This window comes from Peromyscus eremicus, chromosome 8a (genome assembly GCF_949786415.1).
Source record: "Peromyscus eremicus chromosome 8a, PerEre_H2_v1, whole genome shotgun sequence".
Taxonomy (NCBI): Eukaryota; Metazoa; Chordata; class Mammalia; order Rodentia; family Cricetidae; genus Peromyscus; species Peromyscus eremicus.
This window is the reverse complement of record NC_081423.1, coordinates 44,463,536-44,475,754: the sequence shown is the minus strand read 5'-3', so window position 1 is coordinate 44,475,754 and position 12,219 is coordinate 44,463,536. Positions and strand designations below refer to the sequence as shown.

Below are 12,219 nucleotides of genomic sequence, written 5' to 3'. Positions count from 1 at the left end.
GGAGGAGTGAGCACCTTATTTTGTGAAGCTTGAGTCTTGCCACAGATCTGGGTCAATCAGATGTTTTGGAGTCACAGGGCTGTGCTGGCCTGCCTGAGCTCACCTGGCATCTCCTTGTCTTTTTCTTTGTCCATCAGCCTCTCTGGCTGGGCTTTTCCGTCCTGCACTTTGGTGAGGATTCCAACCCTCAAAATCATAACTGCATCACACCATGAGGCTTTCGTTCTTTTCTTTCTTACATTAAAATCATTTTAAGATATGTCTTTTTGGAGAAAAACCGAATTAAAATTGTGTGTGTGTGTGTGTGTGTGTGTGCTGGTTTTGTTTGTTTTTTTGTTTGTTTTGGCAATTTCCTTTCCTTTTCCCATTTATGCCTCTAGAATTTTTGATGTAAAAACAACAGGAATAAATGGAACCCACAGGGAGATGGGAGGCTTGGTGGTGGTATGTGGGAAGGCTGGTGTGTTCCACAGGCAGGGCTTTCTGCAGATAAGGTCCTGAATAGAGAGAGCCACTGTCAGCCTTTGTAATTGGGTCAAGGAAATAGGTTGCTTTTAATGGATGTTAACTTGTAACTAACTTTTGGGAAGACAGTGGACTTGATGGCACCATGATTAGATATGTTAAGTTTTATAAATTTTGTTTTTGAGACAGGGTCTTGCTCAGTAACCCAGGCTGGCCTTGAACTCTCAATATTCTTGCCTCAGTCAGAATTACAGGCCTACTAATTTTTGTCTTGTCTTTTGTTAGAATGTTGTCCATGGTAAGAGAGAGCTCAGTCTGGTAGAAATTTGAACAAACGTTGGGCTATAGAGGATGACTGGCATTCTAAGCCAGCCAAAGGCAGCTAGTGTGCAACAGCATCATCATCATCATCATCATCATCATCAACAACAACAACAACAACCAAACACAGCAGAACAAAGAAACTCTCATGTGTGACTTTAAAAAAAAAAACAAAAACAAAAAACAAAACTTTTAGCCTGGCGGTGGTGGCGCACGCCTTTAATCCCAGCACTTGGGAGACAGAAGCAGGCGGATCTCTGTGAGTTTGAGGCCAGCCTGGTCTACAGAGCAAGATCCAGGACAGGCACCAAGATTACACAGAGAAAACCTGTGTCAAAAAAAAAAAGCCCCTCCAAAACCAAAACTTTTTATCAAGTGAGATACCTCCCCCTTTTCTTTTCCTTGATTGGTTCAGTAGAAGTATGTACCTCACATCTGGGTCCTCACTGTGCCTGGATTTCATGTCTGGTCGAGTAATTTTAGGACACTCCACATGTGGCCTGCTAGTGATCTCTTGGGGCTAGGAGTTGTAGACTCCCAGGTATCTCGGTCCCTTCCTACCATCTCAAAGCATTGGGCACTTTATAGAGAAAGGTTTCTTTAGCTCACACTTCAGGACATTTAGGAGCCTGGCACCAACTTCTGCTGAGCTCTGGTGGGGGCCTCATCATTGCATGTGGATGGCATCGTGGCTTATGAGAGGAGCAAGCAGTCACATAGTAAGGCAGGAAGTAGAGCGAGTTTGGCATCTGACTCTCTCTCCTTACAATTCATTCTCCCAGGAACAAATTAGGTCCCAGGAGAACTTTAGTTTTTGAGATGGTCTCATGAAGCCCAGCCTGACCTCAAACTCGCTGTGTAGTAAAGGGTAGCCCCCAGCCTCTGTCCCTCCTGCCTCCACCTCTCCAGGACTGGGGTTACAGGCACGTGCTGCCACCATGCCCAGCTCATGCAGCGCTGGATTCTCACTCTAGGATAGCACTTTCCCACTGAACTGCATCTTCTGCCCTCTGTGAGAACTTACTAGCCCCAGCCGAGGCTGCCATCCCAGAGACTTAATCACCCCCCACTAAATGTCATTTCTTGAAGACCTCACTACCTCCCAATTACACCATACAAAGGACCAGACTTTCAGCTCATACACCATTGGGGACCACATTTCATTAGCCAAAACACTGGGTCAGAATCTTGGTAAGTAAAGCAGTTAATTTACCTGGAGTTAACATCAGCTGCTACTTGTGAGACCCAGGATGAAGAAGTTCACTGCACTTTCCCTCTCCTTTGCTGGCCTGGACAAGAACACACTTTGCCCTATCCCTCAACCTATGAGCTACTCTCTGGGTAGTTGGGGAGTGGATGAGATCTGCTTGAGCGTGTGGTATAAGCCCAATCCTTACCAGACTACTAAAACCTTAGACATGTAGCCAGACCTCCCAGCTTCAGGTCACAGCGAGTAACCTAGGTAAATATAATAAGTTTTCTGTCACCCAGGCCACCTCCTAAAATGGGAAACTATAACCCTATATACATGTGACTTAGAACAGTGCCTGGTCCTAACACCATATACGTGAAGAGCCTGGCACATAGTGTATGTTCAGTAAACACTGGGTGTTATGTGCGTGCGTGTGCGTGCGTGTGCGTGTGTGTGTGTGTGTGTGTGTGTGTGTGTGTCTGTGTGTGCACGCATGCGCGTGTGAATGTCTTTGCAGGTACAGTACCCCTGCCCATACATTTGGAGTCCAGAGGAGAAGGTGGGTGTCTTGCTCTCTCCCTCTCCACCTCACTCCTTTGAGGCAGAATCTTTTATCAAAACTAGAGCTGGGCTGGAGGGTTGGCGAGCTCCAGGGTCTGCTTGTCTCCACAGCACACCCCACCTCTCCCCCAAAACCAAGTCCTGGAGCTATATGTGCATGCAGTTTTTAAGGGGTTCTGTGGAACCAGACCCAGTTCTCACACCTGCATAGCAAGTACTATTACCACTGAGCTCTCTGCCAAGCCTGGCTTTTTAAATACATTTCTTCTTCTTCTTCTTCTTCTTCTTCTTCTTCTTCTTCTTCTTCTTCTTCTTCTTCTTCTTCTTCTTCTTCTTCCTCCTCCTCCTCCTCCTCCTCCTCCTCCTCCTCCCTCCCTCCCTCCCTCCCTCCCTCCCTCCCTCCCTCCCTCTCTCTCTCTCTCTCTCTGTGATACCCTAACCCGTTTCTTTTGAATGCATATCCTCTGGCAGACGAGGTACACGGCCTTAGACGATAGCAAAGCCTTTGTGTTTATTTGATTTTTTTTTTTTTTTTTTTTTTTTTTTTGGTTTTGAAGGTGGGTTTTGGCTCTGGTACTGAGACTGGTCATGAACTCCTTGGGCTCTGGTGACTCTTCTGCCTCAGTCCTGCGAGGTGTTGGGACCACAGGACTCGTCACAGTGCCTGGCTTTCCTTGCTAAAGCAGAAGCTCTTGCATGCTATATCAAGAAAATCTAGGCTGGGCGTTGGTGGCGCACGCCTTTAATCCCAGCACTCGGGAGGCAGAGCCAGGCGGATCTCTGTGAGTTCGAGGCCAGCCTGGGCTATCAAGTGAGTTCCAGGAAAGGCACAAAGCTACACAGAGAAACCCTGTCTCGAAAAACCAAAAAAAAAAAAAAAAAAAAAAGAAAAGAAAATCTAGGCTTGCTGGATGCGGTAACACTCGCCTTTAATCCTAGCACTTGTTAGTAAGAGACAATTTCTGTGAGTTCGAGGCTAGCCTGGTCTACAAAGCGAGTTCCAAGCCCACCATGGCTATATAGAGAAACCCTGTCTCAAAAAAAAAAAAAGTGAAAAGGCTTTAAGCTCCCCTGGTTGACCTAAGGTGGCTGTGGCCATAGGTTAGAAAAGGCGTTTTTGTTTGGTAATCCTCAAGAATCCATGCGGCCATCTGAACCACAGGAGCCTGGGCATTTGTGTGGGCATGCATGTTCTTTGAAAATGAGCTGCTGAGTTGGGCGCAGTGGCTCAGGCCTTTAATCCCAGCACTAGGGAGGCAGAAGCAGGCAGATCTCTGTGAGTTCGAGACCAATCTGGTCTACGTAATGAGCTCCAGGACAGAGAGAGCTACATAGTGAGACCCTGGGACAAGAACAAAAATAAATAAATAAATAAACAAACAAAAACCAACCAAATAAAAACAGCTGGGCAAGGTAGGTGGCACATGCCTTTAATTCCAACGCTGAGGAGGCAGAGGCAAGCTGATCTCTGTGAGTTCAAGGCCAGCCTGGTCTACACAGAGAGTTCCAGGATAGCTAAATAAGGAGATTTTGTCTCATAAAACCAAAATGAGCTGCTGAGGCTCCTCAGCTCTGAGCAGCTGTAGCTTGCTGCACTTGGCCTGGTTTGTTTTTGTTTTTGTTTTTGTTTTTGTTTTTTGCAGGTTGTGAATGTCACTGGGATTTCAGTGGGAACCGGCTTGGCCTCAGCTTGTGACACGCTGATGTCTCAGGTGAGAACCTCGTTGCCCACATGGGTTCTTGGCAGTTGCCTAGGGAACCACACACTGTGGTTTGGCAGCCCTTTATGTATGGACAGCATAGCTAGCGTTACTAAATCACGTGACCAACGCTCAGCTAACTCTGAGTGACTGTCATGAGGCTTCATTTGTGACTCTGCTAGGGGACAAGAAGGCTACAGCTCATGCTGACGGCACAGCAGTGAGTGGGCTTTGTGAGGTGGGGACAAGGAAAGGTACAGTAGGAAAACAAACAGGACCTGGGTGGCACCAGGTTCCTTTGGGTGATTTTTTTTTTCTTTTATCCAACAGTTTAAAGCCGAGGAACTTATTAGCCTGACTTATTAGGCTGGGACCTCTGTTTGCAGGGAAAACAGTCTGTTTGGTATCTTTCTGCCTCCTTAAATTTTTGGTGTGTGTGTATCATTTAGCAAAGGGACTCCACTTTTGTTGGTTGGGTTTGGCCTGGTCCTGGTGCAGGAGCACAGGCAGATGAATGGGTCCCATTGTGTTTGGCAGACAATTCTGCATTCCGGGCCTGGTCTGCACACGGGCTGTGCTTTCCTTGTCCCTTGCTCCGAGCTCCCCTCTTAAAAGTGGCCTTCGCACTCCAGGTCCTCACTCTGCACTGGGCTCCGTCCCCATCAATGCCCTTTCCATCACTGCCAGTCCCACTGGGCTTAGCCTTTGCTGGGTCTCCTTGGAGCTTCTTCAATAAAATCGTCAAGCGAACACAAGCCATCCTTTAACTATCAGGGCAGTGGGTGTCCTTCTTCCTCTACACCCCTGTGCTGTGCCTACCCCCTTCCTAAAGCTTCATTCTGCTCCTTTATGCTCCATGTGAACAGCCCCAGTTCCCAAGAGCGGGGAACAGTTGTCCTAAAACACATACAATGCCACAGTAGCAGTTGGCTGTCTGGGACCTGGCAGCCATCTCCCCCACCTCGCTCATCGCCTTCCTCCTGCCCCGCCTCCTGGGCAGTGTTACAGGGAACATGGCTGCCAGAGCCGCTGGGCCTGCTGGAAGTGGGGGGCCTTGGTCCCCATGTTTCTGAAACACTGTTTTTCCAAGTCTTTTGGAGGCAGGAACCTGAAGCGCGTGGGGGTCATACTGCAAAGGGGCATCCTCATCTTGCTGCTCTGCTGTTTCCCGTGCTGGGCCATCTTCCTCAACACGGAGCACCTGCTCCTGCTCCTGCGGCAGGACCCGGAAGTCGCCAGGTGAGCCCCGGATCAGAGTCCCGGGTCAGCAGTAGGTGGCAGACATTCCCAGCTGATTCTCATCTTGCTGGATGTGAGCATTTGGGACCAGAAGCTGTGACTATGACCACAGAATGGCTGACACAGGGCCAAGGCAGCACACACCGATGCACCGGGCTGTCTCTTTTGTGTCCATCACAGTTTTCTCCCACAGGCAGTCCGATGCACAGTCGTCTTCACTGTGGTGTTTAGGGTTGGGTTTTATAAAACTTAACAGTCTAGTGGAGTCTCTGTTCTTGGGTTGGCTCTTTCCAGAGGTTTCTGCATCACATTGTGCTCAACTTGTAGCAAGTTTCCCTGTCAGCCGTCCCCCCTCATCACTCGCCACTGAAAAGTGTCTGCTGTCCCTTCCCCAACTTAAGGGACCACTTAGCAGTCTTTGGCTACTGCTGGTGCTTTGACTCATTGTCTTACCAATAGGTGTTTAGTTTTAACTTTTAGAAGGTACCCCCGAGCTGGACCTGAAGGGAGGGTGACCAGAAAGCACTTCACTATTGGCTGAAAGCTGTCTTCTTGTTCCAGGATAGCCCAGGTCTATGTGATGATTTGCATCCCTGCTCTTCCTGTAAGTTTCACAGCTGCTGTTTCTTTGTTAGTGTATAATCATGGAAATACTAATAACAATGATATGAAGTAATGATCTCCATCGAGGCATTTGCATACATGTATATAATGCACTTTGATCAGACCTATTCCCCTCTTTCCTTCTTCTACCGTCCCCTGGTTCCCGGGATCCTACTCAACTTCCCCTGTTCTAACCCCTCCTTCTCAGTTCCACATATGAGAGAAAATAGGTAATAATTGTCCTTCTGAGTTGGGCTTTTCACCTAAACGAGGAGCACAAGTTCCGTTCAGTTTCCTAAAGAGGACATGATTTCAGTGTTAACGGCAGGATAGTATTCCATTGTCTTACGTAGGCCACATTTTCTTTATCTGTTTGTCCATTGATGGCCACTGAAGCTAATTCCAAAATGTGTGATGGTTAATCTCAGCCATCAACTTGATGAGATCTGGAATTGCTAGGGAGACCAGTTTCAGGAATGCCTTTGGAGGATTATCTTTATGAGGTTGATTTGAAAGGCATGTCCACTACCGGTGGCACCATTCCTTGGCTGGGTCCTTGGACTGCACAAAAGGAGAAAGCTAGCTGAGTACAAGAATTCATCTCTCCTGCTTCTTGACTGTGGAGGCAACATGACCAGCTGCCTCAAGCTCCTGCCACCACGAACTTCCTGCCATGGTGGACTGTGTCCTTGAACTCTGAGCCAAAATGAACCCTTTCCACTGGGCGACAGTGGTGGAGCATGCCTTTAATCCCAGCACTCAAGAGGCAGATCAGGAGGATCTCTGTGAGTTTGAGGCCAGCCTGGTCTACAGAGCAAGTTCCAGGACAAACAGCACTACACGGAGAAATTCTGTCTTGAAAAACCGAAAGGAAAAAGAAAAGAAAAGAAACATTTCCCTCTTATGTTTTCTTTAATTACATTTTATTTATTTTGCTCCAGTGGGGTTCAGGTACAAAGAGGAGGTGTGGAGTCGGCGAGGAAAAGAGATTGACATGATCTGAGGGTGAATCAGGATGACTGCCCATTTATTGAAAACAGGCTACACCTTATATACTCTATAATTGCATTATAGTTTAACCACAAGCAGTACTAAAGCATACTTAGTAGTTCCAGGACGAAAGCAGTCATCAATGTTGTTACAGCATTTTTCTTGAAGGAAAAAAAAATAAGTTTAGCAAGAATCTAAATGCCTATTGTCCTCCGAGACTCAGAAACCCCACCAGGTGCCCTCTCAGACTTCCTCCTGCAGGGTCTCAGTCTCTGTGGTGAGGCGGTGCCAGACACTGAGTCCTGAGAAGCAACCCCCTGAGAGCAGTTTTCATTCTTCAAGGAGCATGACGCAGTGTTTAGACCATGCAGCGCAACAAGCATTGAGCTGTTTCCTAACTGCATTCCTTCGAAGAGGGAATGGAGTATTCTGATGCAATCAAACAGTAACCATGGAACTCCTGGACAGGGTGGCACCGTCTGTGACCCTGTCTGTATTGAGAAGGCTGAGGTGAAAGGGGAGAACATTTTGAGCCAGTTTGAGCTACATAGAAGACAGGTTTTTGTTTTGTTTTTCTTTTTGTTTTGAAGAGGAGCAATGGAATAAGGAGTCGGGAACAGCACTGTGACAAGTAGGAGGGGTGGGAAGGCAGGCGAAGATCACACCCTGAGCTGCTTCCAGGCTCCCCATCACCCAAGCAGCCATGACCCAGTTGGAGTTCCTCATCATGCCATGACACATGTGTGGAGGTCAGAGGACAAATGTGAGAATCAGTTCTCTCCTTCCACCATACGGGTTCTGGGGAGCCGGGGGTGAAGAACCTTGCACACACTGTCCCTGAGGATCATGCTCACACCCTAGCCCTTGCACTAGGGCTCTGGGACTGAGCTTCCCGTCTTCTGGAGGTCCAGCCTGGCCTTATACCTGCAGTTGGGAGGCTTCTGGCCAAAGATTGGGCAGGTAGCTCCCTCCCCAGACAGTCCAGACTGGGGCTTTCGCTTCAGCCACATAGGATCTGCTCTTTTCTGCTCTTTAGGAAGTAAATCTTTCAAATCATTCTGGCATTTGTTTAGGGTGAATCTGGTGTTCTGGATTTTGATGTTACATAATCAGAAAGAAAATATCCTAAAAACCAGAGTAGACAACGATAGCATAGAAGACCCAGAAAAAAAAAAAAATCCACGCAAAGCCATCCAATCCTTGGCAAGGGTATCAGAACACACACTGGAGAAAAAAAAGCCTCTCTGATGAGTGGTCTGAGATACACAACTGTTCCCATGTAGAAGAATCAAAATAGATCCATATCTCTCACCCAGCACTGAAATCAGTTTGGGATAGAACACAGACCTTAAGTATAACGGGAACCGAGCACACGAGGAAAACATTGCAGGCCAGCACAGACAGGGGCTCTCTAAGAAGGCAGACAGCAGCAAAGGAAATAATCCTGAGGTTGAACAAATGGGACGACATGGAACGAAAAAGCCTCCAAATAGCGAAGGAAACAGTCATCAGAGGCAGCATACAGACTGGGAGCAAGTCCTTGCCCATCATACATCCCGCATGAGATTAATATTTAGACTATACAAAGAACACCAACATTTAAATATCTCCCAAATCAAAATGGGCTAATGGATTGAATAAAGGAAGAAGTAAGGGTAGTCACTATCTTTAGCTATCAGAGAAATACAAATGAACACTGCCTTGGTGTTTCATGTGAGCCCAGCGAGACTAGATCTTATCAAGAAGACTAGTGACAATAAATGCTGGTGAGGATGTGGGAGTGTAAACCATATACACACAATAATAAAGATAAATAAATATAAAAAGGGAAAGAAAATGAGTCGAACAGGAGACCATTGCATTAAGTGGAGTAAGCCAGACTCAGAGAAACAAATAGTGAATCTTTTCTCCTTGTGCAGAATGTAGATTTAAACATCTTGGTATAGTGTGTGTGTGTGTGTGTGTGTGTGTGTGTGTGTGTGTGTGTATACATATATATGTATGTATGTATGGTGGGTGGGTGTGTGACACAGAAGTGGAAAGGCACTCTGAGAGGGGAGAAAGCTGTCTATAGAGAGAGGAGGGAGCAAGACATGGTTGTAGAGTACATGCCATCAAAACGGAAGATGAAGCTCTGGGAGGAAGACGAGCAGGGGTTGGGAGGACAGTGATGGCTGAGGAATAGGAACAAAGGGCAGTGATATGTGCAGGGAGGGAATGCCAAGTGAAGCCCGTTTTCTTTTTGACCAGAATACAGGCCAAAACTTAATAATAATACAACAACTCCAGAACTTGACATGTATGAAAATGTTATAATGAAATCCACTATTTCATAAAATTATCATTCAAAAGAAACTGAGGCCGGGCAGTGGTGGTGCACGCCTTTAATCCCAGCACTCGGGAGGCAGAGCCAGGCGGATCTCTGTGAGTTCGAGGCCAGCCTGGGCTACCAAGTGAGTTCCAGGAAAGGCGCAAAGCTACACAGAGAAACCCTGTCTAGAAAAACCAAAAAAAAAAAAAAAAACCAAAACAAACAAAAGAAACTGAGCTGGGGCCTAGCCTTTCAGCAGACATGCTGAGGGCCAAGTCCTGGGCTTGGTCCCCAGAAATGTAAAACAACAACAAAACCAGAAACAAAGTAAGCTCTCGTGTTTTCTGTTTCATCTTCTAGGCAGCGTTCCTGTTCCAGCTGCAGACACGGTATTTACAGAGTCAGGTATTCATTTGTGTTTTTACTGCACACTACTGTGGGAAACATAGAGTAAATGTTTTAAAGGGATTTTCTGTAATAGTTTGTACCTCCTTTCCCTGTAATTCATTTCTGAGACACACACGCACTTTGGGAACACAAGCGCCTGTGGTTTTGTGTGCAGAAGAGATGGCGGTCGTGTGGACTCGTCTGTCTGGTTCCTCTTAGTTTTCCTGCCGTCCCTGTGCGGCCTTCATATCTAAGGCTTCCCTAGTCTCTCAGCTCGCTGCTGGCTTTGCAGCTGACCTGGGGACCTGGCCCCAATTTTGATACTGACTGGGAGGGGCTGGGGTTACCTACAGCTCCACTTGTAAGTGTGGGTAGGACACTGCATGCCGCACACAAGGCAGAAGGGAGATTGAAGGAGGAGAGGGCCAGAAGTGGATGGGCAGAAACTGGGCCCCACTTTAGCCAGTGTCCTGTCCCAGGCTAGCTACAGACAGTTTGCTAGCCTTTAAACATAAAGGCCTCGTCCCTAAGCCAGAGGAAATTGCTCTGCTCCGACAGTCTTCCATTCTGTGTGATTGCTGGGAGAAGAAGTTTAAGGTGAAAAGTGTTTATTTGAGGACTGAAGTGTAGACAGCATAAACAATAGGAATGTGCATGCCTTTAATTCCAACACTAGGAGCTCTGTGAGTTCAAGGCCAACCTGGTCTACATAAAGAGTAGCCAGAACTACATAGTGAGACCTTGTCTCAAAAACAAAAACAGGACAGAACAGCTTGTACTGCTGAGCAAAGGGATGGACATTTTTCTCCACACTTGCTTTGAAGCAAGTATTTTTGGATGCTGTTCATGTGAGAAGATGTTTTCTTCTTGGGGGTATTGGGGCTCTGGGTCCCAACACCCCTAAAGCCTGTGTGTTCTTCCTGAGACCAATTCCTCTTTTCCCTGTTGCTGTGAGGAAACTGGACAGGGTTTTGGAACGGCCCCCACAGGCTTCTGGGTGGCTTGGTGAGAAGCTCCTTCAAAGGAGGGGGCTCATTTGCTCATTCCTGGCTTTTCTACAGCCTTGTATGGCTTTACCACTGCCACCTATTTAACTATGGGTTTCACTGGACAGCCTAGGCGACTAGCTTTTGAAAATAGTAATGTTTTTCCTATTTGTTTGGGAATTTTAGGGAATCATTATGCCCCAGGTTATTGTTGGGATCGCAGCAAATGTTGTCAACGTGGGCATGAATGCCTTCTTGCTGTACGCCTTGGACCTCGGAGTCGTGTAAGTGGAAACCCATTCATCCAACAAAGACTGCTGTGTGCCCTAGGGCTGGGGATATGCCAGTGAAGCAGGGAACGTGGACAGGTAAGCAGGCACCCAGCTGTCTGTGCTCTGGTGCTCTGCATGGCAGGTAAGAGCTGGCCCCGTGGGCCCACAGAGGAGCAGCTAGCTGTTGCTGGGAGAGAGAGGGTGGAGATTAGACAGAGGGACAGGGAGCCTTGGACAGCTATGTGGAGGCTTCTGTGGTGGAAGTGGTGTTAGTCCTAACAAGCAAGCTGCTGCCACCTGGAGGCTGAGGTGGGTGACAGGCAGAGGCCTGAAGGGCTTCTCTCAGGGCTTCTGGATTTTAGGTGGCTGAGCCAAATTCCTTCTGGAAGCTTGAAGAGATAAAGGCCCCATAAAGAAAGAGAAAAGTTAGGGGTTCCCCAATAGTGTCCTGATGGCGCTTCCTCACACCAGAGGATGTTCGGCTGCCCTAGCCCGGAGCTAACCTGCATAAGTGGCGAGAGAGTCACACCAGCAAATGAAGACTGAGCCCCACAATTTGGGGTGTGCTTCAGGGTACTGTGCTCTTTGGTTAGTGGTCATGAATGTTACTCATATATGTAATAACAATTAAAGAAAAAGAGGCTATGAATTTGAACGAAAGCGGGGTACAGGGAGGTACATGGGAGTGGATGGGGGAAGGGAAGAGAAGGGGAGAAATAAATTATAATTAAAAGAAGTTAATATGCTAGGAATTAAGGAGAAGAAAACAAAATAGAGTATAACATATGAGTTATGTCAACTGTTGGATATCTTCACTGTGAACTGTTTGGTTTCCATTCACATGTTAATGTGGGCTCTGGGTATCAATGAGACCATGACAGCCATCATTACAGAGTAACATGGGCAGGGATGCAGCTCCGTGGGAGAGAGCTTGCCTAGCATGTACAAGGCCTGGTTCCCATGCTGTCTTCCTCATGCCAGAAAGATAAAGGAGGCTGTATCAGTTTCCTGGAAGAAGAGAGAGAGGGAGGGAGGGAGGGAGGGAGGGAGGGAGGAGAGAGAGAGAGAGAGAGAGAGAGAGAGAGAGAGAGAGAGAGAGAGAGAGAACACATGCATATATTGCAAAAGGGGAATTCTTGGATGGACTTACATGATAGGAGAGGGGTAGTCTAACCGTGGCCATATATATACC

At 47.3% G+C, this 12,219-nt stretch overlaps 1 protein-coding gene across 1 annotated transcript in view; it reads left to right on the top strand.

The window, feature by feature from the left end:
* Positions 1 to 12,219, top strand: part of LOC131917182 (multidrug and toxin extrusion protein 2) — a 45,421-nt gene that overhangs the window by 3,112 nt on the left and 30,090 nt on the right. The window contains exons 3-7 of the mRNA XM_059270841.1: positions 4,183 to 4,251; positions 5,330 to 5,478; positions 6,040 to 6,082; positions 9,743 to 9,787; positions 10,942 to 11,039. Coding sequence (XP_059126824.1) covers positions 4,183 to 4,251; positions 5,330 to 5,478; positions 6,040 to 6,082; positions 9,743 to 9,787; positions 10,942 to 11,039 — 404 coding nt within the window. The remainder of the gene's footprint in view (positions 1 to 4,182; positions 4,252 to 5,329; positions 5,479 to 6,039; positions 6,083 to 9,742; positions 9,788 to 10,941; positions 11,040 to 12,219) is intronic.